This window comes from Typopeltis vanoorti, chromosome 5 (genome assembly GCF_054136105.1).
Source record: "Typopeltis vanoorti isolate ZY-2024b chromosome 5, IOZ_Tvanoo_1.0, whole genome shotgun sequence".
NCBI classification, from domain to species: domain Eukaryota; kingdom Metazoa; phylum Arthropoda; class Arachnida; order Uropygi; family Thelyphonidae; genus Typopeltis; species Typopeltis vanoorti.
Genome location: NC_143553.1, coordinates 123,831,876 through 123,856,730, shown reverse-complemented (window position 1 = coordinate 123,856,730; position 24,855 = coordinate 123,831,876). Strand labels below are relative to the sequence as shown.

Genomic DNA, 24,855 nt, shown 5'->3' with positions numbered 1-24,855 from the left:
TCACGACGAGAATCAAACTTAGAACTTTTCCAATCAAAGGGCACAACATACTGTTCTTCCAATTGTGCTATGGAGACACTATTTTTGCATTTTTTTCATGTGCGTGTGGATATATTCAGATATCAAATGTACTTACAGAACTAACCGCTTTGTGAAAAATTTTTAATTTGATTTGTTTGATTCTTTCTTTTAGGGTTACACGGTGATCAGCACTCATATTTGTAGATTTAGGGACTCAAAAACACACGTGTTGAACAGATTATTTTATTAATTACAAATAAAATAAAACTTAACGTTTTGACCTCTATATCGAGGTCATCATCGGAAGAATACAACTGTATACAGAACCAAGCTACATGCTCATGCTTTCTATATCAATAAACTAAATCTACATAGTTAATAAATCTTTTTTCTAGCCTGACCTCTAGTGATAGAAAGGAAAAACACAAATAAATAAGGAAAGAAATAAAATTATTAAAAAAAAAAAATAATATATATATATATATATATTATAAATAAATGCAACTACAATAAACTGTTAGAGTCCTCAAGTATTAATATTCTGGATAGTTACAAAATGATTTCTTTCAGTTGCTATTGAATGTTCTAAACACTTCACCAGGTCACCAGGTTGTCTTCTTGTAGTGGGAATTTTTCTAATGCTAGTTTAGGATGTTATACAGGTTGTAGATGGGTCCTCCACATTCTTGAAATGGTGAGGCTATCATTTTTGTTGAGATTTGGGTTGTGTTTGAGCATTTCACAAGACTCTTTAAATTTTCTCTCAAACCATGTTTTGGTGCGGTGTAAAGACTTGGTATTTTTCCAGTCAATTCTATGGTATGTTTGGAGTGCATGGTCAGAAAGGCCTGTTTTACTGAAGTGGAGGTATTTAATGTGTCGTTTGTGTTCGTCTTATCTGATTGGGATAGTTCGCCCTGTTTCCCCTATGTATGGTATGTTACAGTGTATTTTGTATACCCCTGGGTGTGCTATTTGTGGAAGAGGATCTTTAGAGGAACTGAGTAGGTGTCTTAGCTTATTTGGGGGTTTAAAGGTGGTTTTAATGTTGTATTTGCGAAGTGTTCTGTCTATTTTTTCAGAAATGCCTCTAACATAAGGAATGGCAATGGCATTCTTGAAATCTTTTTTATTCTTACTGGTATCTTTATGGAGGATCTTGTGAATAGTTTTTTTATTGTATCCATTTTTGATAAATGTTTGGTTGATGATTTTGTATTCTTGGTTTAGAGCCTGTTCATTGGAACAAATAGTTAAGGCTCTGTGTTTAAGGGTGCTTATGACACCTAATTTTTGTGTTGGGTGGTGGTAAGAATTTTTGTGTATGTATTGGCCTGTGTGTGTAGGTTTGCGGTAAACTGAGAAGGAGAGACAGCCAGAGGGAAGGCGTGTGACAAGTGTGTCTAGGAAAGGAAGAGAGTCGTTTTTTTCCATTTCAATGGTGAATTGGATACGTTTGTGTTGTTTGTTTAGGTGGCTAAGGAATGTATTTAGAGCTTCGCGGCCGTGGGGCCAAATGGCGAAAATATCGTCGACGTATCTGAGCCAAATTTTGGGCTTTAGACATGCTGTCTCTAGAGCACGTTGCTCAAAGTCTTCCATATAAAAGTTAGCTATTGGGGGAGAAAGTGGTGAGCCCATTGCTGTACCTTCTTTTTGAAGGTAAAAATTGTTTTGCCATACGAAATATCCGGAGCGGAGTACGTGGGCAAAAAGGGCCGTGATGTCATGTGGAAATATGTTCTGTAGTAGCAAGATCGTGTCATTGATTGGGACATTGGTGAAAAGGGAAGTTATGTCAAAGCTGACTAATAAATCTTGGTCAGTGAGTGTAATGTTTTTGATTTTACTGATGAAATGTTGTGTATTTTTTATGTAGGAAGGGGACTGACCTACCAATTCCTTGATTGTGGCAGCTAATATTTTTGCTAAAAGATAATTTGGGCTGTCAATTCCTTCAACGATCGGGCGAAGTGGTGTGCCAAGTTTGTGTATTTTTGGCAGGCCATAAATTCTGGGCGCACGGGCATACTGAGGTATTAATTTTTTTGTTGTTTCTTCGGGCCATGTGTGGACGGATTTGATTAATTCAGTTGTTTTCTTTTTGTTACGTTTTGTGGGGTTGTAGTTAACCTTTTGGTAGGTGTTATGGTCCGATATTAACTGGTTCATTTTTTCAATGTATGTCGTCCGGTCTAAAAGGACGGTGGAATTGCCTTTATCGGCTTTCGTTATTATAATATCCTGGTTATTTTTTAAGGATTTAAGGGCTATATTTTCGGTTTTGTTTATGTTGGTGTTTAGTTTTTTGTTAGAATTTAGTATACACGATGTTTCCATTTGTATTTTATCAGCCAGAATGGTGGGGAGGGATCGTAAACCTCTCTCGATATGATACAAGCTTGATATCGTGTATCATATCGAGAGAGGTTTACGATCCCTCCCCACCATTCTGGCTGATAAAATACGAATGGAAACATCGTGTATACTAAATTCTAACAATAAACTAAACACCAACATAAACAAAACCGAAAATCTAGCCCTTAAATCCTTAAAAAATAACCAGGATATTATAATAACGAAAGCCGATAAAGACAATTCCACCGTCCTTTTAGACCGGACGACATACATTGAAAAAATGAACCAGTTAATATCGGACCATAACACCTACCAAAAGGTTAACTACAACCCCACAAAACGTAACAATAAGAAAACAACTGAATTAATCAAATCCGTGTACACATGGCCCGAAGAAACAACAAAAAAATTAATACCTCAGTATGCCCGTGCGCCCAGAATTTATGGCCTGCCAAAAATACACAAACTTGGCACACCACTTCGCCCGATCGTTGAAGGAATTGACAGCCCAAATTATCTCTTAGCAAAAAAAATTAGCTGCCACACTCAAGGAATTGGTAGGTCAGTCCCCTTCCTACATAAAAAATACACAACATTTCATCAGTAAAATCAAAAACATTACACTCACTGACCAAGATTTATTAGTCAGCTTTGACATAACTTCCCTTTTCACCAATGTCCCAATCAATGACACGATCTTGCTACTACAGAACATTTTTCCACATGACATCACGGCCCTTTTTGCCCACTTACTCCGCTCCGGATATTTCGTATGGCAAAACAATTTTTACCTTCAAAAAGAAGGTACAGCCATGGGCTCACCACTTTCTCCCCCAATAGCTAACTTTTATATGGAAGACTTTGAGCAACGTGCTCTAGAGACAGCATGTCTAAAGCCCAAAATTTGGCTCAGATACGTCGACGATATTTTCGCCATTTGGCCCCACGGCCGCGAAGCTCTAAATACATTCCTTAGCCTCCTAAACAAACAACACAAACGTATCCAATTCACCATTGAAATGGAAAAAAATGACTCTCTTCCTTTCCTAGACACACTTGTCACACGTCTTCCCTCTGGCTGTCTCTCCTTCTCAGTTTACTGCAAACCTACACACACAGGCCAATACATACATAAAAATTCTTACCACCACCAAACACAAAAATTAGGTGTCATAAGCACCCTTAAACACAGAGCCTTAACTATTTGTTCCAATGAACAGGCTCTAAACCAAGAATACAAAATCATCAACCAAACATTTATCAAAAATGGATACAATAAAAAAACTATTCACAAGATCCTCCATAAAGATACCAGTAAGAACAAAAAAGATTTCAAGAATGCCATTGCCATTCCTTATGTTAGAGGCATTTCTGAAAAAATAGACAGAACACTTCGCAAATACAACATTAAAACCACCTTTAAACCTCCAAATAAGCTAAGACACCTACTCAGTTCCTCTAAAGATCATCTTCCACACCTAGCACACCCAGGGGGTATACAAAATACACTGCACATGTAACATACCATACATAGGGGAAACAGGGCGAACTATCCCAATCAGACAAGACGAACACAAACGACACATTAAATACCTCCACTTCAGTAAAACAGGCTTTTCTGACCATGCACTCCAAACATACCATAGAATTGACTGGAAAAATACCAAGTCTTTACACCGCACCAAAACATGGTTTGAGAGAAAATTTAAAGAGTCTTGTGAAATGCTCAAACACAACCCAAATTTCAACAAAAATGATGGCCTCACCATTTCAAGAATGTGAAGGACCCATCTACAACCTGTATAACATCCTAAACTAGCATTAGAAAAATTCCCACTACAAGAAGACAACCTGGTGACCTGGTGAAGTGTTTAGAACATTCAATAGCAACTGAAAGAAATCATTTTGTAACTATCCAGAATATTAATACTTGAGGACTCTAACAGTTTATTGTAGTTGCATTTATCTATTTATAATATATATATATATATATATATATATTTTTTTTTTTTTAATAATTTTATTTCTTTCCTTATTTATTTGTGTTTTTCCTTTCTATCACTAGAGGTCAGGCTAGAAAAAAGATTTATTAACTACGTAGATTTAGTTTATTGATATAGAAAGCATGAGCATGTAGCTTGGTTCTGTATACAGTTGTATTCTTCCGATGATGACCTCGATATAGAGGTCGAAACGTCAAGTTTTATTTTATTTGTAATTAATAAAATAATCTGTTCGACACGTGTTTTTGAGTCCCTAAATCTATGATTATGATTTGTTTGATGTTAATAATTTACACTCTCTGTGAATTAAACTACTTTTACTATTTATAGATATATGGTGATTGGTTAACTACCACCTTTCTTAAGTTTATATCCTGCCGTGGGCGTGAATGTTTGTGATTGTCTGTGAAAATACTAGTGATGGTAGTGGACAGTAGAAGGCATTGGTGTAATTGAAGCAGTTCACTTAAGTTGGTGAATTGAGTGGTGGAGAACTGAGTTGTAGAGTAGGAGCCCTCCCTCAATGAGACTTTGGGCACCCTGGAGGTGTCACTTAATAATAATAATAATAAATGCATCAAAAATTACCCTTCTTTTCTGTTGCTGCTAGATAGGAAAATATAATAATTCTTCACATAGCTGATTTAAGACCATTTTATTACTGCATAAGTAGATGATTGTTTTAACATAATATTTAAAGTAAACAAACTCATTCTTAAAAAAACAAAAAAATGTTTTAATGATTGCAGTTATTAATTATATCCAACTGGATATAATTGGCATATACAATCATTAAAAGCTTTTTTTGTTGTTGTAATCATGACTGAAATAAAGGCCAGTATATTATCAGCCATTTGTACATATTCTGCAGCCAATTTGTTTGTCACGTAAGATGAAGAACTTGAGTTTTCAAGATAAAAGCCCTGTCACCTCCATATAAGATCATCTTCAGTTGAAAGCTTTTTCCAATTCTAGGGGAAACAAACCCAGACATTTCAAAGAAGAGCAAATGCCACAGGAGTTTTACCCAGTATATACTCATAAAGTCATCAATTAATACAAATTTGTCCTTAAACACATTTTTGCAGTTGGTGAAACTAGGAAAACACATTCAACAATAACACAAAAATTACTAATAAAATAAAACCTTAAAGCTTAGTAGGTCAGGTAATGATATAAAATAATTCCATTGTATATCATATATATATATATATAATATATATATCACATTGATCACAGATGAGTTAACTACTGTATGATTATTTATCCTCTTGAAACAAAGTTCATTTGTGATAAACACGAGAAAGAATCTTAAAATTTTAAATCCCCAAAAATTGTCAGAGGGAAAACAAATGATCTTTCTCTCCCTATATTTCAAGATGAGGAAAGGAAACTTAAATAAAAGCAAACCTATTAAAGCATTTTTATATCATACCCTCACTGAACCACATAAGTAATACATTGTTTCTGGTGTTCATGATAAATTCAAGTAAAAATGTTTTGATAAGTGAAAGACAATTTGTACTAACTCACAAAACAAGACTACATTGCAATTGCAAAGTACAATGCAAGAATGTTTTTTATAGCCAAATTCTTAATTTAAGCCTTACTATGGATATTATTCAATTTCATTATTTTTGTTTTGATTAAATTTAATAAATATATTAAAAATTTGCTCTAAGGTGATTGTACCAAATTGTACCTTCTGATTAGCATAGTTGTACATGTAATAATTAATTGCTTTTATAGTAACACAGCCAGTTAAAATAACTGTCTTTAAAAAAATTCTAAGTGAGGTTTTTTCAAGAGGATGAATGAAAGTTTATTTTTCACTTGGTCAGACTATAATAAATTTAGTTTAATCATTAAACTAAATTTATTATACTTTATCCAAGTGTGTGCAAACAAAGTTTGCACCTGAAAGTATCTTCAGGACTGGGGTAAAGTGGTACAACACTGCGCAACTCCTTGCAAAGGTGGAGCAAGCTACCAACACCCCTATCATAGTATCTCCCATAATGCAAAACACATCTCCTTGCGGATATGTATAATGTTATGCATTAAGGGAAGGGCCACTACCCAGACTAGTTTCGACCTTTATTGTGGTCTCTTCAGTGGGAGCACAATGTTGTACCACTTTACCCTAGTCCTGAAGATACTTTCAGGTGCAAACTTTGTTTGCACACACTTGAATAAAGGATTAAACTAAATTTTTCAAGAGGAAGAACTAATTTATGTTAACTATTTCAGTGGCTTATAGCTGTGATCATCAGGAAACAGAAATAGTCCTTTTACATTGTTAATTTAATTTTTTTTGCTTCTTTACTAGCCCATGTTTATATAATTGAATAATTTTTTTCAGAGGCCTTTTTATTATTGATCCTAAAGGTATTGTGAAACAGATAACTATAAATGATCTCCCTGTTGGACGATCTGCTACTGAAACTCTTAGATTAGTAAAGGCTTTCCAGTTTGTAGAAAAGCATGGAGAAGGTAATTGTTTCATTATTGTCTACAGGTAGTCAAAATTTATAATTTTAAACTTCCTGCTCATTTGACTTTATTTTACTTCACAATTCATTAAATAAGCATGATGCAAAATTAATCTCCACGATCCTCATTATTATGGTCAGTATTATCATTTGGCAGTTAATTATATTCATTCTTTATTTATAACGTTGGCTTGAAGCATATACACACACAATTGACAAGCATACATGGTTGCTTCACTGTTAATTTACCTGGCTACACTGCTGTTGTAGCTTTATTAAAAAAAAAAGAAAAACTTTACCTAACTCTTTCAGTTAGGGAAAGTATACTCCAGAAATGTTAAGAATTCGAGGATTTTTCTATACTGCATTTTAAGTGTTATATCTCTCAGGCCCCTTTTCATTTCATTTAATTGTGATTCTTCCAATGTGGAAACATATCGTGCAGTATTGTCATTAAAATTATTCTTTGTCTCAGATTTACATTATATAAATGTAAATCACTGAGATAGATAGTTGTTTATCATGCCATTTCTAATATGGATTTGAATTCTACCATGGAATTGAAAAGATTTGATTTATCATGCTCTCTGTTCCCTTTTAAATATACTTGTGCAGATCCACCTCTCTCTCTACAATACACAAAACCACATGAACAAAGAATTTTTGAACATCTGGATAGGAAAGAGGATGATGTTATCTTTTGAAGAGTACAGGAGGAAGGTTAATTTGCAATCTGAACAGAAGGAGACTTGAAAATTTGTTTGTCATAAAAGTTTCAGATGAACGATGTTGAAAGTTTCAGATGTACCTTTAACATATGGAATGGAAATTCTGGAGGTGTCCTCTTGAGAAGAAAGAGGATGATGATCATAGTCTGTTATTTACGAGATATTGGAATTTTGAACATTAGAGATGAAAGTAGCCTTAATTAAAGGCTACTTTAAATTTTCGAGATGGGAATCTATGAAGTATAAAGTTTATGCAATGCCTAATATTTGATTATACCCAGTTTTTGAGATGAGAAGAAATACCATTGTATCTCCTTCTGCTAGTGTTCTTTCTGTCCACTGAAGATTGCTGTTAGGTTGTCTTTGGATGAGAACATCAGAAAGGAAGACACACATTGTCTTCTATTTCAAGAGTAAAGTTAATTCTTGGGTAGATAGAATTAATTTTATTTGAAAAACATTGATATCAGACAAAGAAAAGTTCCAAATTGCAAAAATATCATCAACATAATGGAACCATACTTAAAAAAGCATGGGAGAGAACATAATAAATTTTTGTACAAAGTGTTTCATATAATAGTTTGCTAAAGTAAGAGAGAGATTGGAGAATTCACAGCAGTTCCTGTAATTTGTTATAAATAATAAAATAAAATCTGCTAATGCCTTTTTGTTCCCTTATAGGGAGTAGGCGATCTTTAATTTGTTTTTATAGTTTATTTTTTCAGGAAAAATACCTTGTCTGTTGCCAAATCATATACTTTATAATATCTAGGTGAAAATTATTCTTTAGTAACTCAGTATTTACCAGAATGTCTTGTTCATGCAGTCTCTCATTATGGACAGACAGGTCAGTTTATGCAAGTATGTTTAGAAAAGCATCAAGAATGCATTTAATTTCATGAGTCCTGATAAATCGGATGTCCACAGTGATGCCAGTTCTATCAGACACAAGGTTCAGTTGAAAAGACTAAAGTGTTACATTAATGTCATTTTTTGTAAGAAAGATTATATAAAGAAAGATGTAAAGCTCTTATTTACCAACTAAATTATATAGGAATGATTGCTTCTGCTTTTGGAAAGTTATATTGCATAATATCCCTCACTACAACTGTGTTAAGTTTTGTCAACAGTTTCATTTCCTTGAACTGTAATAGAACTCTCCCTTCTAGTTGTAGCATTCTAATTGTAATACACGCTGTAAATTTAAATTATTATTATTCTGTTTTCTCTTTGACTGCATCTACGCATTGATAATGGTAATGAAACATGATCAAAATGTTTGCAGTCATTAAATGATATTTTATACTTGTCATACATGAATTCTGAGTATTTAGTTTTCTTATGTCTACTGCTTTCAGCATATAAGGTCACTTCTTCATCCCAACAATGACCATTTAAAGTTTTACAGTTGACTCTCATTATAGTAAATTCACCCATTTTGACAAATTATGAAAAGTTCCAAGCAACGTTCTAGGCATAATACTATTCTATAGAAAATTCACCCTATAACAAACCATTCCTGTGAGTTCTCTATGATGAGAGTCAACTTTGTTCTGTCCTCTTGTTAAAAATTAAACAAGAATATAATTTCTTGGCATCTTTAATTTAATGGTAAATTTCTGTTTGATTTGCTAATATATATATATTCCCCCCCCCACACACACACAGACATGAAATGCAGAAGAGCTTATAGTAAACAGAGATGCTATATGTGGGGCAGGGCCAGGAATAATGTGTTGATATTCTTGAACTGTTGGAGATTGTAGTCCTTTGAAGATGCTTCATGAGGGAGGCTGTGCCACAGAATTGAATCATAAAATATGAATTCTAAGAAGTCAGAAATATGTACCTATTAATGAAACATTTGAATATGATCTTGGCAGCATAATACTGACTGAAAAGCAGAAGCATGAAAATTAGAATTTAGCTTTATTAACTTGGCTTTTCATATAATAATACTAAGTAAAATCATAAAAAAAAATTGTCCAGACCAGAATTAGGAGATATTACTATTATTACTATTATTACGGGCAACTCCAGGGAGTCATTAGACTCATCGAGGGAGGCCCCAAATCATATTCATCACAACTATTCGACATTCATACAGTATCTATCAAACCTCGCCTTAAACTCATTCGCTGTCACGGCATCCACCACAGACTCAGGGAGCGCATTCCACTCATTCACTACTCTAAAAGTAAAGAACCCAGCTCTAACACCTTTACTAACCACACTTTTGCCCAGTTTCCATGGATGTCCCCTAGTCCTCCCACAACCAGCCCTGTTCTCAAAAATATCTTCTGAATTAATTTTATAGAAACTCTTCAGTAATTTGAATGTCTCAATCATATCTCCCCTCCTCCGCCTATCAACCAATTTTTGCAACCCACAAATCCTCAACCTGTTCTCATAAGGTTCATTCCACAGACCTGCTATCATCTTGGTCACTCACCTCTGCATCCTCTCCACCTCCTCCCGATCAAGAAGAAACCTAGGTGACCAAATCTGAGCACAATAGTCGAGATGGGGTCTTATCAAGGCTCGATACAGAGGAACAATAACCTGCTTGTCTCTGCTTGTCAACGTATTCTTCAGTAACCAAGTGATTTGATGAGCTGATTTGGCCACTTTTGCAATGTGTCCCCTAAATTTCAATTCCTTATCCACCAACACTCCTAAATCTCGTGCCTCATCAATTTCCTGGAGCACGGTTCCACCAATGCAGTAAACTGCCGCCAATCTTTTCACCCCAAAATGCATAACCTTACATTTTGCCACATTAAATTGACATCCATTCTCCTTAGCCCAGACCTCCAATCTATCCAAATCATCCTGCAAAATTTTGATGTCATCTGCATTCACTATTGCCCTACCCAACTTCGCATCATCTGCAAACAAATGAACTGTTCTTCTCAGATCCTTTCCTATATCATTTATGAACAAATTAAACAGCAGTGGTCCAAGAACAGATCCTTGTGGCACACCACTAGTCACAGGCCGTCTTGTGGACTCTACTCCTGAGTAAACCACTCTCTGATATCTCTCTGTCAACCACCCTCCTATCCATCTCACCAACCCTATGTCCATCCCCATATGCTGTAATTTACTGATTAGAATTCCATGTGGTATCCTGTCAAAGGCCTTAGCAAGGTCCAGTAGAATCACTGTAAACCCATTACCCTTATCCAGTTCAGCTGTCACTGTGTTATAATACGTGAGCAAGTTACTGAGGCATGACCTACCCTTCACAAAACTATGCTGTGCCCGATACAGTATCCCATTTTCTTCTATCCAATCTTGTATTTTCCTCTTGACTATTTTCTCTAAGACCTTGATAATGATTCCTGTTATGCTGATTGGCCGGTAATTTTCAACAGCAGCCTTGGAACCACCTTTGTGCAGTGGAACTATTTTCCCCTCTTTCCGCCCCCTTGGGACTGACCCAATCCTGAGACTCAAATTAAACAAAATGGTCAAGGGTACCGACAAATCTTTAGCCTCTTCACGTACGACACGAGCTGGTATACCATCCAATCCCACAGATGTATTGACATTGAGGTTCTGTAATAGACTAGTTACCTCTACTTCATTCATCACAATTCCAGTATAAGCTGTTGGTTCTTCCATTCCTGCAAAGTCACCACCTGGATGATATACTCTTGCAAAGTGCTCGCTCAGTAATTCCACAATATCGACTGATTCGGTTACCTCCCTACCCTTAGCATTTTTTAAGATCATTCTACCATGAGCATTTTTCCTTTTACTTGCAACATATTGAAAAAACTGTTTGGGATTCTCTTTAGCCTGCATGGCCAATTTCCTTTCGTAATTGCTTTTGCTTTTCTTACCACCCTTGTTACCATCCTGGCCTGAGCTTTATACTGTTCCTTCACCTGATGGTCACCCTTCTCCTTAAATTCCCTCCACAATTGTTTCTTTTTTTGCAGCTCAAGCTTAATAGTGTTATTCATCCATTTAACCCCTACTTGATTTATTATTCGGACTCTTGGTATACAGTCAACCATTGCCTCCTGCAAACAGTTCTTAACCACCTCCCATGCACTATCAACATCCAGCCCTTACAGTTTTACATGCCATGGCATTGAGCCAAGCACACACCTAAGCTTGTCATACTTACCAGCCCGGTAATTCCACATGTACCCTGTCTTAATTGTAAATTCGACTCCTTTAGCCACCTCCCAAGTCATGTTTGTTACAGCCACATTCTCAGTTGCAATTACTAGGTCCAGCACTCTCTGCCCCCTGGTATTTTCCACTACATGTTGCCGTAGATAGTTGTCCCTTAATAACCGCATAAAATCCAATTCCTTCCTCCCATGTGCCCTCTCCTCTTTCCAGTCAATGTTACCATAATTGAAATCACCCATAATAATTACCCTCCTTCCACTCATTTCTTCTATTTGCTTATGCATACTATCCCCACCATCTATTCCATCACCTGGTCTATAGCAGTACCCAATTGTATATTTTGTTCTGCTAGATTCTATCTCACACCAAACAGCCTCAAATGTGCTTTTTTCCCCATCCTGCAGTTCAACTTCTATACTCCTTGGCTGAAGCTCATCAGCTATCATCAATAACACTCCTCCCCCCTTTTTATTCACCCTGTCACTCCTGAACACACTATACCCGTCGCATTCAATCCCACTAGCTTTATCATCTTCTGTCAGCCATGTTTCACTAATACCAACAACCTGTGGCCTGGAAGTGCCAACCATGGCCAAAAACTCTTCCTTCTTGTTCCTAATACTCCTGGCATTAGTGTACATGAATCGCAGAAGCCCATTTGTCCCATCCCTACTTTGATGCCTTATACTAACTATCCCATTCTGATTTGTTGTCCGTCGTACTCGCTCGGGCATAATATACTCATTCATACACTTAACTGCCTCCCTAAAGTCTGCATATCTACTCCCCCCCCTCTTAATAAATCTAGTTTCCCTGAGTCTGTACATCAGACTCAGGGAAACTAGATTCCCTTCCACATCATTCATCAGCACTTTTTCAAGTCTCCGTACACCAACTCCATTCAAATGTAACCCATCCATCTTATATAAGTCCTTTCGCCCATCGAACTCATTCCACACATCCACAAATTCCACACCACTCTCCATGCATAACCCACGCATAGTCATTGGCAATTATGGCCCTCCTTCTAAACACTTCGCTGTCATACTGCGGTATGATACTTACCATCCTAACTCTCTCACTCTTCTCTTTTGCTACCTCAAATAACTCCCTCACATCCTCTATCATTTCCATTTTGTCCTCTTTCAAATCATTCGTTCCTGCCACGATTATCATCTCTTTCACCCTCTGTTTTTGCAGTAGAATAGATTCGCTGATGTCCTTTATGCTCGCACCCGGCTGGTACGACTTCTTTAAACTCTCAATTATTACACCTCTTAATAGCAAATCCCCATACAGCACTCGCTCCTTCATTTTATTGACGTTTACGAACATTCTATTATTTGCCGTCACAGACTTCCGCCAGTTATTTGCCGGTACATTCAACACACATATAGTTTGTTAAGGAATCCATTCCATTCCCTTCGTTCCTTAGGATGGGTTTGAGTCCCCTAATGAGGGGTTTATGATGAATTAATGCAGCCGGCTCGTCACTTCTCTGCAGCATCCCCTAACGAAAGTATTCATGACTTGTAGATCCATGTGTGTTCACAGGGCAGGTTTGCCTGTTCTGAGGGACAAAAAAACCCAAGTTTCTGGATGAAAAAAAAAAACCCTACCTTCGTATGAGACCAGCTAACTCACCTTTAGTCTAAAGAGACCAGATAAAGGTTCTCATGTCATGGATGGGAATCGAACCAGGTCTTTCTGACCAAAGGGAAATACCGACTGAGCTACAGAGGCTCTCTTGCTAAGGAATCCTTATCTAATATTTCATTGAAATCTTAAGTTGTTTTAGAGACAGTGTAATATGACATGATACAACAAACACCTTGTGTCCATCAGACATTCTACTTTCAGTTTTATTGATATATTAAGTGTCAAAAAAAGGGTGCAAAAAGTAAGTTATTTTTTTCTTAAATATTCCTTTATACCAATTTTAATCAGTCTAGAATGAATTTTCTAGATTTCAATTCTGTGAATTCTAGATTTGATTTGAATTCAAAATTAAAATGGATTTCAAGATTGCATATGGATAACAAAAAAGTATATTTTTCAAGCCATGCAAATGGATAATCTACAGATACAAATTTGCTGTTTTTCTCTATGCCGAATGTGGTTTCTCTTTGGTAGTATGCAATGCAAACCACCACACACGAGGTTACAAGACCTATCATAAAAGTGATGAATCTTGTGGCTCCTTTGGAATTGAACTATGTTCAGATATTAACCAGTAGCTGTTTATGTTCATATATGATTAGAGGAAAATGGAGGAATGATATTTCAGTGGAGCATTACCCATGAAAGTCCTAGAAGAAAAGGTGTAATTCAAAAACAGAGCACCCATGAGAAGGTGACTGGAGGAAGTTTCTGAGCAGGGAGGGTCATCTTAAGTGGTTGTCCTCTTCTGTATACAGTTAGGGAGGTTTTGGGAGTGAGTACTCAAAAACCTTCCCTGATTGTATACACTGTGAAAACAGTGTTTTAAAGTTGGTTAGATTTCAAATTTGTCATAAAATATTAGAAATCGAATGGGAAAGAAAGTGTTTTGAATGAAAAGAATACATTATTTTGGAGATTGTGAGGTTATGAATGTAAAATGTTTATGCCAGGATAAGTTCGATATGAATGTCAGCTCAAGAAGGGAAAACTGGTCTTGAATTTAAATATTGTTAAAAGGAAAAGGGAGTGAAGTAGAATCTTTCTTCTGGTTAATAAAACAGGGTTGTTTTGAAATTCACTAGATTATCCCCACCCCACTTGAGAATGGCGAAAAAATCAGTGTTTTAAAACATTTAAGCACTACAAGGTTTCTCAAATGAAGAAGAGGAATAAAGTGCTGTCATCTGCAAAACTATGAATAAGATTTGATGTTAGAGAAGATCATTGATCGAGTTCAAGTGATATTACTAATGGGAGAAAGCTCGCAATCCAGTCACAAAGAGCAGGTGGGGGATCATAAGATGGTAGCTTGTTGAGAAAGTTTGGATACCAGACACAATCTTATGCCTTACAAATATCAAGAGCGATGACCACATCGTCATCTCTAAATCTTTCCTTGGCATGTGTCCAGAAGGATAAGGTTAACAAAGGGATCTGCTGTAGAACAAAAAAAACAGTGGAATCCATATTAGTGATTGCTAAATAACTTGATAGGTCTGTAGATAGTGAAGAAACTGTTATTCATGAGTACTGAGGTGATGATGGAACACTAGTTGTACAGAGTAATCCAAAAGTTGCACACATCATAAATAAAATTGAATTTTTCAATATTAGTGACAAACTTTATGGAACTAAATTGGTAAAAACAAAGCTTATAACTGTACCTTTTACAAAGGCAAAAGTAAATAACATTACTAAAGCAAATGTTCAAAATGGCACCTCCTTCTTCAATGCATGAATGAGATCATTTTACCAAATTGGAGGCAAACTGTCAAAGCATGGAATTACTGATTGCTTCAGTGATGTTTGTTTTCAGTTCAACTGTGTGAGGATTACTTTCATACACCTTATCTTTCAGGTAACTCCATTAGAAGAAATCTGGAGATGACAAATCAGGTGACCTTGAGGAGGGGGGGGGGGTGCAGAGTCCTTTAGAAATCAGTCTGTCACCAAGAAACTCTTACAAAAATATTTCATTGTTTTGTTAGATGTATGGCAAGTGGCATCATCTTGCTGAAAACAGCAATCATATTCTTCAATCTCAAGGAGAGCCATGAACTGGGTGATGTCTTGGTACAGTGCACTGTTCAATCATCTCAAAGAAAATGGGTTCGACAATGCAAGTATGATACTGCACACCACACTCCAATTTTCAGAGAATGCAAGGGCACTCCATAGAAAACATGAGGATTTTCTGATGACAATATTCTGTTATTTTGGCTATTAAGGGTATCCACTAAGATGGAACCACGCTTCATCGCTGAAGAAAATTATAGTTAACAACATGTTTTTCTTTATCCAGTGACTTCAATTCCTGAACTGAGTGAACATGATATTGATGAAGCTTTAATTGTTTGGTGGTTCTCCAAGTACTGCCATATGCCATACCTATCTGTGCAGAGAGTTTTCTAAGATTCTTTGAAGGAACTTTGCAACATATCATATACTGCAATCACTTTAGTCTCAGTCAAAATGGAAGGTCTTCCATGGTGCTTTTTTGTCTGCAACTTAATCTGTGTTCTAAAAGCATTTAATTAATCTCGTAATTGTTGAATTTCGAGGAACAACAGAGTCGGGATATGTCTGATAAAATTTCTCCACAATATTTGGATAAGAACAACAGGCAAAACAACATTCCAAAACGGTACTTTCCCAGGAGTAACAACTCGTTACTCCTGGGAAAGTACCGTTTCGCTTTCCTCTTAAACAAAACTATGCAATGGGCACCCAATACCTGACACATTACATGATAGGAGCCAAAAGTTTTAGGGTGCCATCTATAGACGAATTCAACTTTGATGTGCATGGCTCTCTGATTGCCCTGTATGACGACTTTTATCTTTTTAGGAATAGCCTGGATAAAAGTTTGTTTTCCTTACTGTTCGGTGGATGCTGATGATACAGGATGAGTGTTAATTCTGGGGCACAAACATTTTAGCACAAATGGATGGATACAATCTGGACTAGAAGACTTATTAGTATCAAAAATCCTAATGAGGATTTTTCAGATTCTTTATCTTCTAGCAGAAGATAAGAAGAGGATTTAAGAGCATTAAGTTAAGTACACTAGACAGTGTGCTTGCCTTAAAAATACTCTGTCATGATAGTTGAGAAAGGAATATATGATGTGGTTTAATGTAAATAGGTTTTTTTTTTATATATATAATTGATATAAATATATATGAGAATGCATATGTTAAATTTTCGTTTCTTTCTTATGGGTTCATTCTTATAGTGAAGCAATCTTTCTGTACTAGTGACCTTATAGATACAGGTATCCCTTGCTTAATGTGGGATTTGATTAACTCACCGAAATTAATTGCGGCAATCCCTTGGTATATGCGACAAGAGTTTTGATTAACGTGCCTTTAAACTTGTGGAGCTCGCAGCTGATCTGACAGATACATGCAAAATGTTTAATATATATATTCTTACACAATTCAATGTATAGCCTGGAGGTCATGAGCTGTGCATTCATATGTTATGAGTGATATTCTTCCGCACTGGTTTTTGTTGTCAGTTTGGTTTAATACGTGTTATGTAAAGGTTTGTGATATTTGACAGTAAATTGTATCTGAGAGATATACTGCGACCGATGTCAGTATAGTATGGTTTAGTTGTTGTTTTTTTATTCTTTGTTCAATAATTTCTAGATTGTAACTGAAAATAAATAAACCATCATGTATTACTGAAATAGAGAGCCAAAGGCTTATTTATCATACATGTCCTCTAGGAGATGTGCTTTACATTTATGGAAAATACTAAGGCAACTCGTAGTAAAGGAGCTTACTCCACCTTTACTACGTGGTGGAGTAAGTATAAACATAAACAAGCATAAACATAAGGTTGTTTATGCTTGCATCTGCCGAAACTTTTAGTTTCTATATATTCGGCATGAAACTCTTGTAGTTTCTATATTCGGCTATGAAATAATGTTGAATTCAATATCTACTTAATTTGTACCATCAGGTATTATATTTGCAGTGCTTTTTCTTTATGTTTTATTGCTTGTTTGCCGAGGTCTGGAGAGTCATTTTGCTTGTTATCGTAGAATTTATGCTGATAAGAGAAAACTAAAACTGTTGAAACGACTCTTGATAACTTCTTTTGATAAAAAAAATTGCAGTAAATAATGTAGGTACAAGTATTTGTTAAACATTTACATGGCATTCATTTTTTATCTTTCCTAAAAGAGTACCATATAAAACGAATTATTAATACAGTAATCGATAATGGATGAATTGTAATTTTTACCATTGATTATTAGATTTGATTAACGTGATTTTGATATACGCAGTAACATCGAGGGATTAATTAACCGCGTTAATCGAGGGATACCTGTACATTATAAATTCATTACATATTACGAGTTAATTGTTTTCTTCTTTTGAGCTATACTTTAAAAAATAAGATTTGAATTAAGATTTTCATAAAAGGTGAATTGTCTTTTAGTCACAGCCTGGACATATAATACAGGGTAATCAGTAATTCAAATAAATGCAGAAAGTTACTAGTCTGTTAATTACTGCATTTATTTATAAAAAAAAAAAGAGGGGGGGAGGAATATATATATATTATTATTATTATTACCATGGGCTACTCCAGGAGTCCTTAGACTCATCGAGGGAGGCCCTAAACATCATGTTCACGCAGCTGTTCAACATTCTCACAGTATCTATCATACCTTGCCTTGAACTCGCTCACTGTCATAGCACCCACAACAGACTCTGGCAGCTTATTCCACTCATTTACCACTCTAAAAGTAAAGAACCCAGCTCTAACACCCCTGCTAACCACGCTCTTGCCCAGCTTCCATGGGTGTCCCCTAGTTCTCCCACCACCAGTCCTGATCTCAAAAATATCATCTGAATTAATCCTATAGAATCCTTTTAGCAATTTGAATGTCTCAATCATGTCTCCCCTTTTCCGCCTATCAACTAGTTTCTGCAACCCACAAATCTTCAACCTGTTCTCATATGGTTCATTCCATAGCCCTGCTATCATCTTAGTCACTCGCCTCTGGATCCTCTCAACCTCCTCCCCATCAAGAAGGAACCGAGGTGACCAAATCTGGGCACAGTAGTCGAGATGAGGTCTTATCAGGGCTCGGTACAGAGGTACAATAACTTGTTTTTCTCTGCTCAAGGTATTTTTCAACAACCAAGTGAGTTGATGAGCTGATTTAGCTACTTTCGTAATGTGCCCCCTAAACTTCATCTCCCTATCCACCAACACTCCCAAGTCCCTGGCCTCATCAATCTCTTGGAGTACAGTTCCACCAATGTGGTATACTGCTGCTAATCTTTTCACTCCGAAATGCATAACCTTACATTTTGTCACATTAAATTGACATCCATTCTCCTTAGTCCAGAACTCCAATCTATCTAAGTCATCTTGCAAGACTTTGACATCTTCTGCATTCACTATCGCCCTACCCAACTTTGCATCATCAGCGAACAAATGAACTGTCCCACTTAGACCCTTCCCTATATCGTTAATGAACAGATTAAACAGCAGTGGTCCAAGAACAGAACCCTGTGGCACACTAGTCACAGGCCGTTTTTTGGACTCTACTCCTGAATAAACTACTCTTTATCTCTCCATCAACCACCCAGCTATCCATCTCACCAACCCTATATCCATTCCCATATGTTGTAGTTTACGGATTAGAATTCCATGTGGTATCCTGTCAAACGCCTTTGCCAGGTCCAGCAGTATCACTGTAAACCCATTTCCCTTATCCAGTTCAGCCGTCACCTTGTTATAAAACTTGAGCAAGTTACTGAGGCATGATCTACCCTTCACAAAGCCATGCTGTCCTCTGTACAGTATCTCATTTTCATCAATCCATTCCTGTATTTTTCCCTTGACTACTTTCTCCAAGACCTTGACAACGACTCCTGATATGCTGATCGGTCGGTAATTTGCAACCATAGTCTTGGATCCTCCTTTATGCAGTGAGACTATTTTCCCCTCTTTCCATGCCTTCGGAACTAAGCCAGACCTGAGACTCAGATTAAACAACATGGTCAAGGGCACTGATAATTCATTAGCCGCTTCATGCAAGACCCGTGCCGGTATACCATCCAATCCCACAGATGTATTCACATTAAGGTTCTGTAATAGACTATTAACCTCCACTTCATTCATCACAATTCCCATATAAACTAATGGTTCCTTCATTTTTTCAACGTCACCTCCTGGATGATATACTTTTGCAAAGTGCGCGCTCAGTAACTCCACTATATCGACTGGTTCAGTGAACTCTTTACCATCGTCATTCCTTAAAATCATTTTGCCATGTACAGTTTTTTTCTTGCTTGCAGCATATTGAAAGAACTGTTTGGGATTCTCTTTTGCTTGCATAGCTAGTTTCCTTTCATAATCGGCTTTTGCTGTTTTTACCACACTCGTTACCCTTCTGGCCTGTACTTTATACCGTTCGTGTGCCTGCAGGTCACCCCTTTCTTTAAATTTCCTCCATAGTTGTTTCTTTTTTTGCAGCTCAAGCTTAATGGTGTTATTCATCCATTTAACCCCTCCTTGTTTCACTATTCGGACCTTAGGTATACAATCAGCCATAACCTCCTGTAAATGCTCTTTGATCACTTCCCATGCTCTATCGACGTCCAGCCCTTGCAGTTGTACATGCCATGGCACTGATCCAAGCAATCTCCTAAGCTTGTCATACTTGCCAGCACGGTAATTCCACATATACCCTGTCTTAATCACAAATTTCACACCTTTAGCCACCTCCCAGGTCAAGACCTTATGATCACTCTCACCAATAGGTGGCAACATGGTCATATTCATTACAGTCAAATTCTCAGATACTATTACCAGTATATATATATATATATATATATATATATTATGGCATTCATGATGATAACATTACAACCAGCCATAGATTACTTTATATTATCTGTTATTATTATTTCAGTATGCCCTGCTGGATGGCAACCCGATTCACCTACTATCAAGCCTGATCCTGAAAAATCTAAAGAATATTTTGGGAAAGTAAATAAATGAAGTACAGAAAGAAACGGCTCTTAATTATATTTTTGATTTACCACGATTAGTCTCTTTGGAGATACTAATTAGTTTTGAATGAAATTATGTTCTTTATAGAGATGTCACCTCTGGCTTGTTCAGATAACTGTAAAATATGTATTGATCCACTGTTTTTCTTAATAAAAAATGAAATAAAAGCATATATAGCTGACTATCACCATAGTGGACACTTGTAACAAATTCGTGCACTATAATGGACTATTAATCTCTAAACAGACTAATTAACCAAGACCCATAGATGTAATTTTGTTCAAAATAAAATTCATTATAGCAGATTGCCCACTTATAATAAACCATTCCTATATCCCATACAAGTTGGGTATAATGAGAATTGATTGTAAACAACAGATGAAACAGTGTATTTGGCATAATATCTAGAAGAGTTTTTTTTTTTAATAAATACATGCAAGTACACACACACATACACAACTTTCATAGCTCAGTTAGCAGCAGTAGTGCTCTTTGTAGAAAGACTTGTTTGAATCCTATCTGAGAGCCTTTCAGCTATAGGTGAGTTAGCTCATCTCATACAAGGGTTGTAAACAAAGTAGTGGCAACACTGTCAGAAGACATAGTCGGTAACTCAAATGTTACTCCTGACAGATAGAGGTGCTAGTTGTATGTACTGTACATACAAGATAACACCGCCTATGATCCTAGCTCAAGGTTGCATGAGGAAAAACCGTAAGCAACTGTTATCGTGGCCTTAGGAAAGTATACCAGACACTGTTGTTAGATGGGTCAGTGCATTTCGTGTGGGATAAGATCACTTGGATGATAATCACATGCAGGACAATCCACTATTTTAGATGAATGCGTTGCACTTGTTCGAGGAGGACTCGTGGTTGATCAGCAATAGACTTGAATACCAGTTGGCCAAAAACTGGGATACAAGTGTTTGGCACATCCTAAAAGAGAGGCTCAGTACATCCAAAAAATTTCAGCTCATTGGGTTTCACATTACTTTACTGAGATGCAAAAATGACACAGGTATGCAGTTGCTGGCCTCCATCTGGAAAAATATGAATGTGAAGGGGATGCATTTCTGAATTGATTGTATCATAGCCATTGATGAAACTTGGGGAAGGGCTTATGAGCCTGAGCTGAAGAGAGACAATCCAATGAATGGCACCAATCAGGATTACCCCATCTGAAAAAACTTGCCAGGAATCAACCAAAGTCATGTTGATAGTTACTTATAATGTTCAAGGTGTCATTCTTCATGTTGTGCCCCAACAGCAAACTGTTAATGCACAGTGTGCTATTGATTTCTGGAGCACATTTGCATTGGGCTTTAAGGAACAAGCGACCACATTTTTTCACAGGTTCTCCACCCTGTTTGTTGTACAACAATGCACGATGCCGTGTGTAACAGTTGGTGATAGAGATGGTAATGGGAAGTATCAGAACATCCTCTCTATTCACCTGATAAGAGTCCTTATGACTTCGACTTTTTCCCCAAAATGAAAACTCCTGTCAGGCCTGCAGTTTTGTGATGTGCAAGAGGTTCTTCAAGCAGTAGGTCGCACTATCACTGATGTCAACAGGCAACATTCTGCTGATGGCATCCAGTGGTTCCCACAAATTTAGAAACATGGCAGGAGATTACATTGAAGGGTTGTAATTGTATATATTTCATACATTGCAGAATTGAAATAGTTTATCTCATGTAGAGGAAAGATTAAAAAAAAAAAAAAAAAAAAGTTTTTCCTGGAAACTCCTGCAAAACAGACACATTGGCCAGAGAATAGATATAATTGATATCTATTTTCTGTTTCTCTGAGTTTATTGGCTGTGATAGGCCATTGAGTCCAATGCATTAAGAGCATAGTGAGTGAAGCAGTATATGCACATGTATACATGCATTGACCATTTCTTGTCATGCATAGTATTCTAAAATATCTTTTTTTTTCTTCTTTTTTTTTAACTTAGTTCAAAAAATGCTCATGCTACAAGTTAGATTTTTATGTAGAATATTTGAAGGTTATTCTGTTGTTAACAGCAGACTTATCATGGAAACATTTCATCACATCTGGTCATATTTTCTGGCCTTGTTAGCCTAGTTGATAGCATTTACATTCTCCAAACGATCGGCAAGTGTTCATATGTTGCTAGTATGGATGTTTGTGAATGTCTTTAAAATGGCAGTTGGATTTTATTGTCCAATGTGAAATCACTACCCTGCTTATTGGAGGCTTGAGGTGTCTTGAAAAAATTCCTTGTTTGATCCATAAAGCAAAGGTATCTTGATTATTTAATACTTAGTTTACTAACACTACTACCATACAATAACCTTTTCTGAGTGGTGATCACATAAAATCTGTCTATAGAAAAGGGATAGGGACCCTAAATATTTATACAGTGATCTGTTTATCCAACTCCAACTTCTTAATTATTTCCCATACACACAATGTTGCAAAACCTATTGCACATCTGTGATATGTGTAGACTAGTGGTTAAGGAGAAAAAAGAAACCTGTTGACACATTTATTAAATACCTTATAGGTTGTAATCCTTGAGAAAAATAGTGCGAAAAAGACTGTTTCATAGAAAAGAGGTTGATGGAATTAATGAGAACCAGAAGTCAGTTCTGAAACTTTGAACTGCATATGGATGTTAACCAGAAATTGGCAGCAGGCTAGAAATAACATGAGAAAGAGAATGAAATGAGACTGAGAAAGCATCATCTTTTATCTATATATCATTTTCTTCTAGATAGTATCAAGCATTTTTAGGAAGGTTGTGATTATATCATGAACATGATTTGTTTATGCAGTGAACTCAATTATACAAATAACTTAGGAAATTATTAATATAATTTCCTAAGTTATTAGGAAATTATATTAATAATTTCCTAATAACTAATTATTTCCTAATTATTTCCTTATTAAAATTATTAATAAGGAAATAACTAACATGGAAAACTCTATCATCAGATAGAGTTTTCCATGTTAGTCTCCCACCTAGAATGATGCTTTCTGGTGCATGAGCATGTGCCAAAGTGGCAGTGTAGTGTGTGTTAGATATGTGAATTTCGTAATCATAAAACTAGGGCTAGAGCTCTTGATTGCACCATGAATTTCATAACTATTAATATATAATGTATATAGAAAGATGAAACTATTGATGAAAGAAAAGAATTAAGATGTGTGAACTGTGTTTTTATTTGGAATATGAAATACTCGTTTCTTAAAATTAATTATAGAATTTAAGAATTGGTTTCTTTAATTAATGCAACAGCATAGCAAATGTCTTTTTGTGCCATCATTGTCTTTTGGTTTAAGCCAGTATAGAAGAATACAGTTTGGTCAGCTAAATCCCAAATTGCCAGCTCATTCTTCATTATTCAGTTTCTATGATTCAACACAAGGTGAGGATTGGACATTAGATCAGAAGCTCTGGATATTCTCCACATTCTTTAGAAGGCTATGTAGAGGCACCCTGCCAGTTATTCTAGCTTTGATCTTAATCCCTCAATATGTTATTGTATCCCATAAAATATTTCTATATATTGCATTTAGAGATATTTTGAGGATCATGGCAAACGAATATGTTTATTTACATCAGAATATATTCCCCTTCTCTTACATATGTGTCAATTGCCATACTTTCTCAGAGCAACACAATCCATTTTCAAAATGGATGAACATACATAGGTAAGAACAGTATTGTTGCCTGGACTGCTCTTTTATACACTTCTTAATGAAAGTGGATTAGCTGGTCATATACAGAGGCATGGTTTTTTCCCTTACTGGAAACTCAGGTTTTTCATTCTCCAAAAACCTAATTGGACAGAACAACACATAATTAAGATATAATATGCTAGCTTTATAGCTCTACTTTTTTACTATTGACTTTGGATGGAATTCCAAAACAAAAAGAACTGTTTTATGCAATTCCATTTCAGAATTCAGCTGTACTATTGAGATACACATTTAGAATTGCATGTTGGTTAGCCATTACTACAAAACTCTCATGGCATATCACATCAGACTGAACAAGAAAAGCAAATACAGTGGTAAGTCAACTTACGAACTTAATTCGTTTCTGACCACGGTTCGTATCTCGAAATACAATTTTCCATTATATCTTATGGGAAATCAATCTCTCCCAGATTCAAAAATACACAAAAAAGCAAATATGTGCAGCGTTTGTTGTATTTCAGATAAATATGATGTAACAACAATCGTTACACTAGAGATGGTTCAGCGTGCACTCAGCTAAATGTGCATAAAAAAGTTGAAAAAAAAAAAAAAAGTATAATGTAAAACAGGCAGTTCATTTGAAAAGAAAAGCATCACGGTTCATATCTAGAGGTCAAAATGCGATATGAAAAAAAAGAAAAGAAACATTGATAACACTGTACAG

The 24,855-nt window shown here is 36.1% G+C and overlaps 1 protein-coding gene across 1 annotated transcript in view; it reads left to right on the top strand.

Moving 5' to 3' along the window:
- Positions 1-20,629, top strand: part of LOC150106778 (peroxiredoxin-2-like) — a 90,699-nt gene extending 70,070 nt beyond the window's left edge. The window contains exons 6-7 of the mRNA XM_090392697.1: positions 6,745-6,875; positions 20,357-20,629. Coding sequence (XP_090248823.1) covers positions 6,745-6,875; positions 20,357-20,445 — 220 coding nt within the window. The 3' untranslated portion in view covers positions 20,446-20,629. The remainder of the gene's footprint in view (positions 1-6,744; positions 6,876-20,356) is intronic.
- The last annotated feature ends 4,226 nt before the right edge of the window (positions 20,630-24,855 follow it).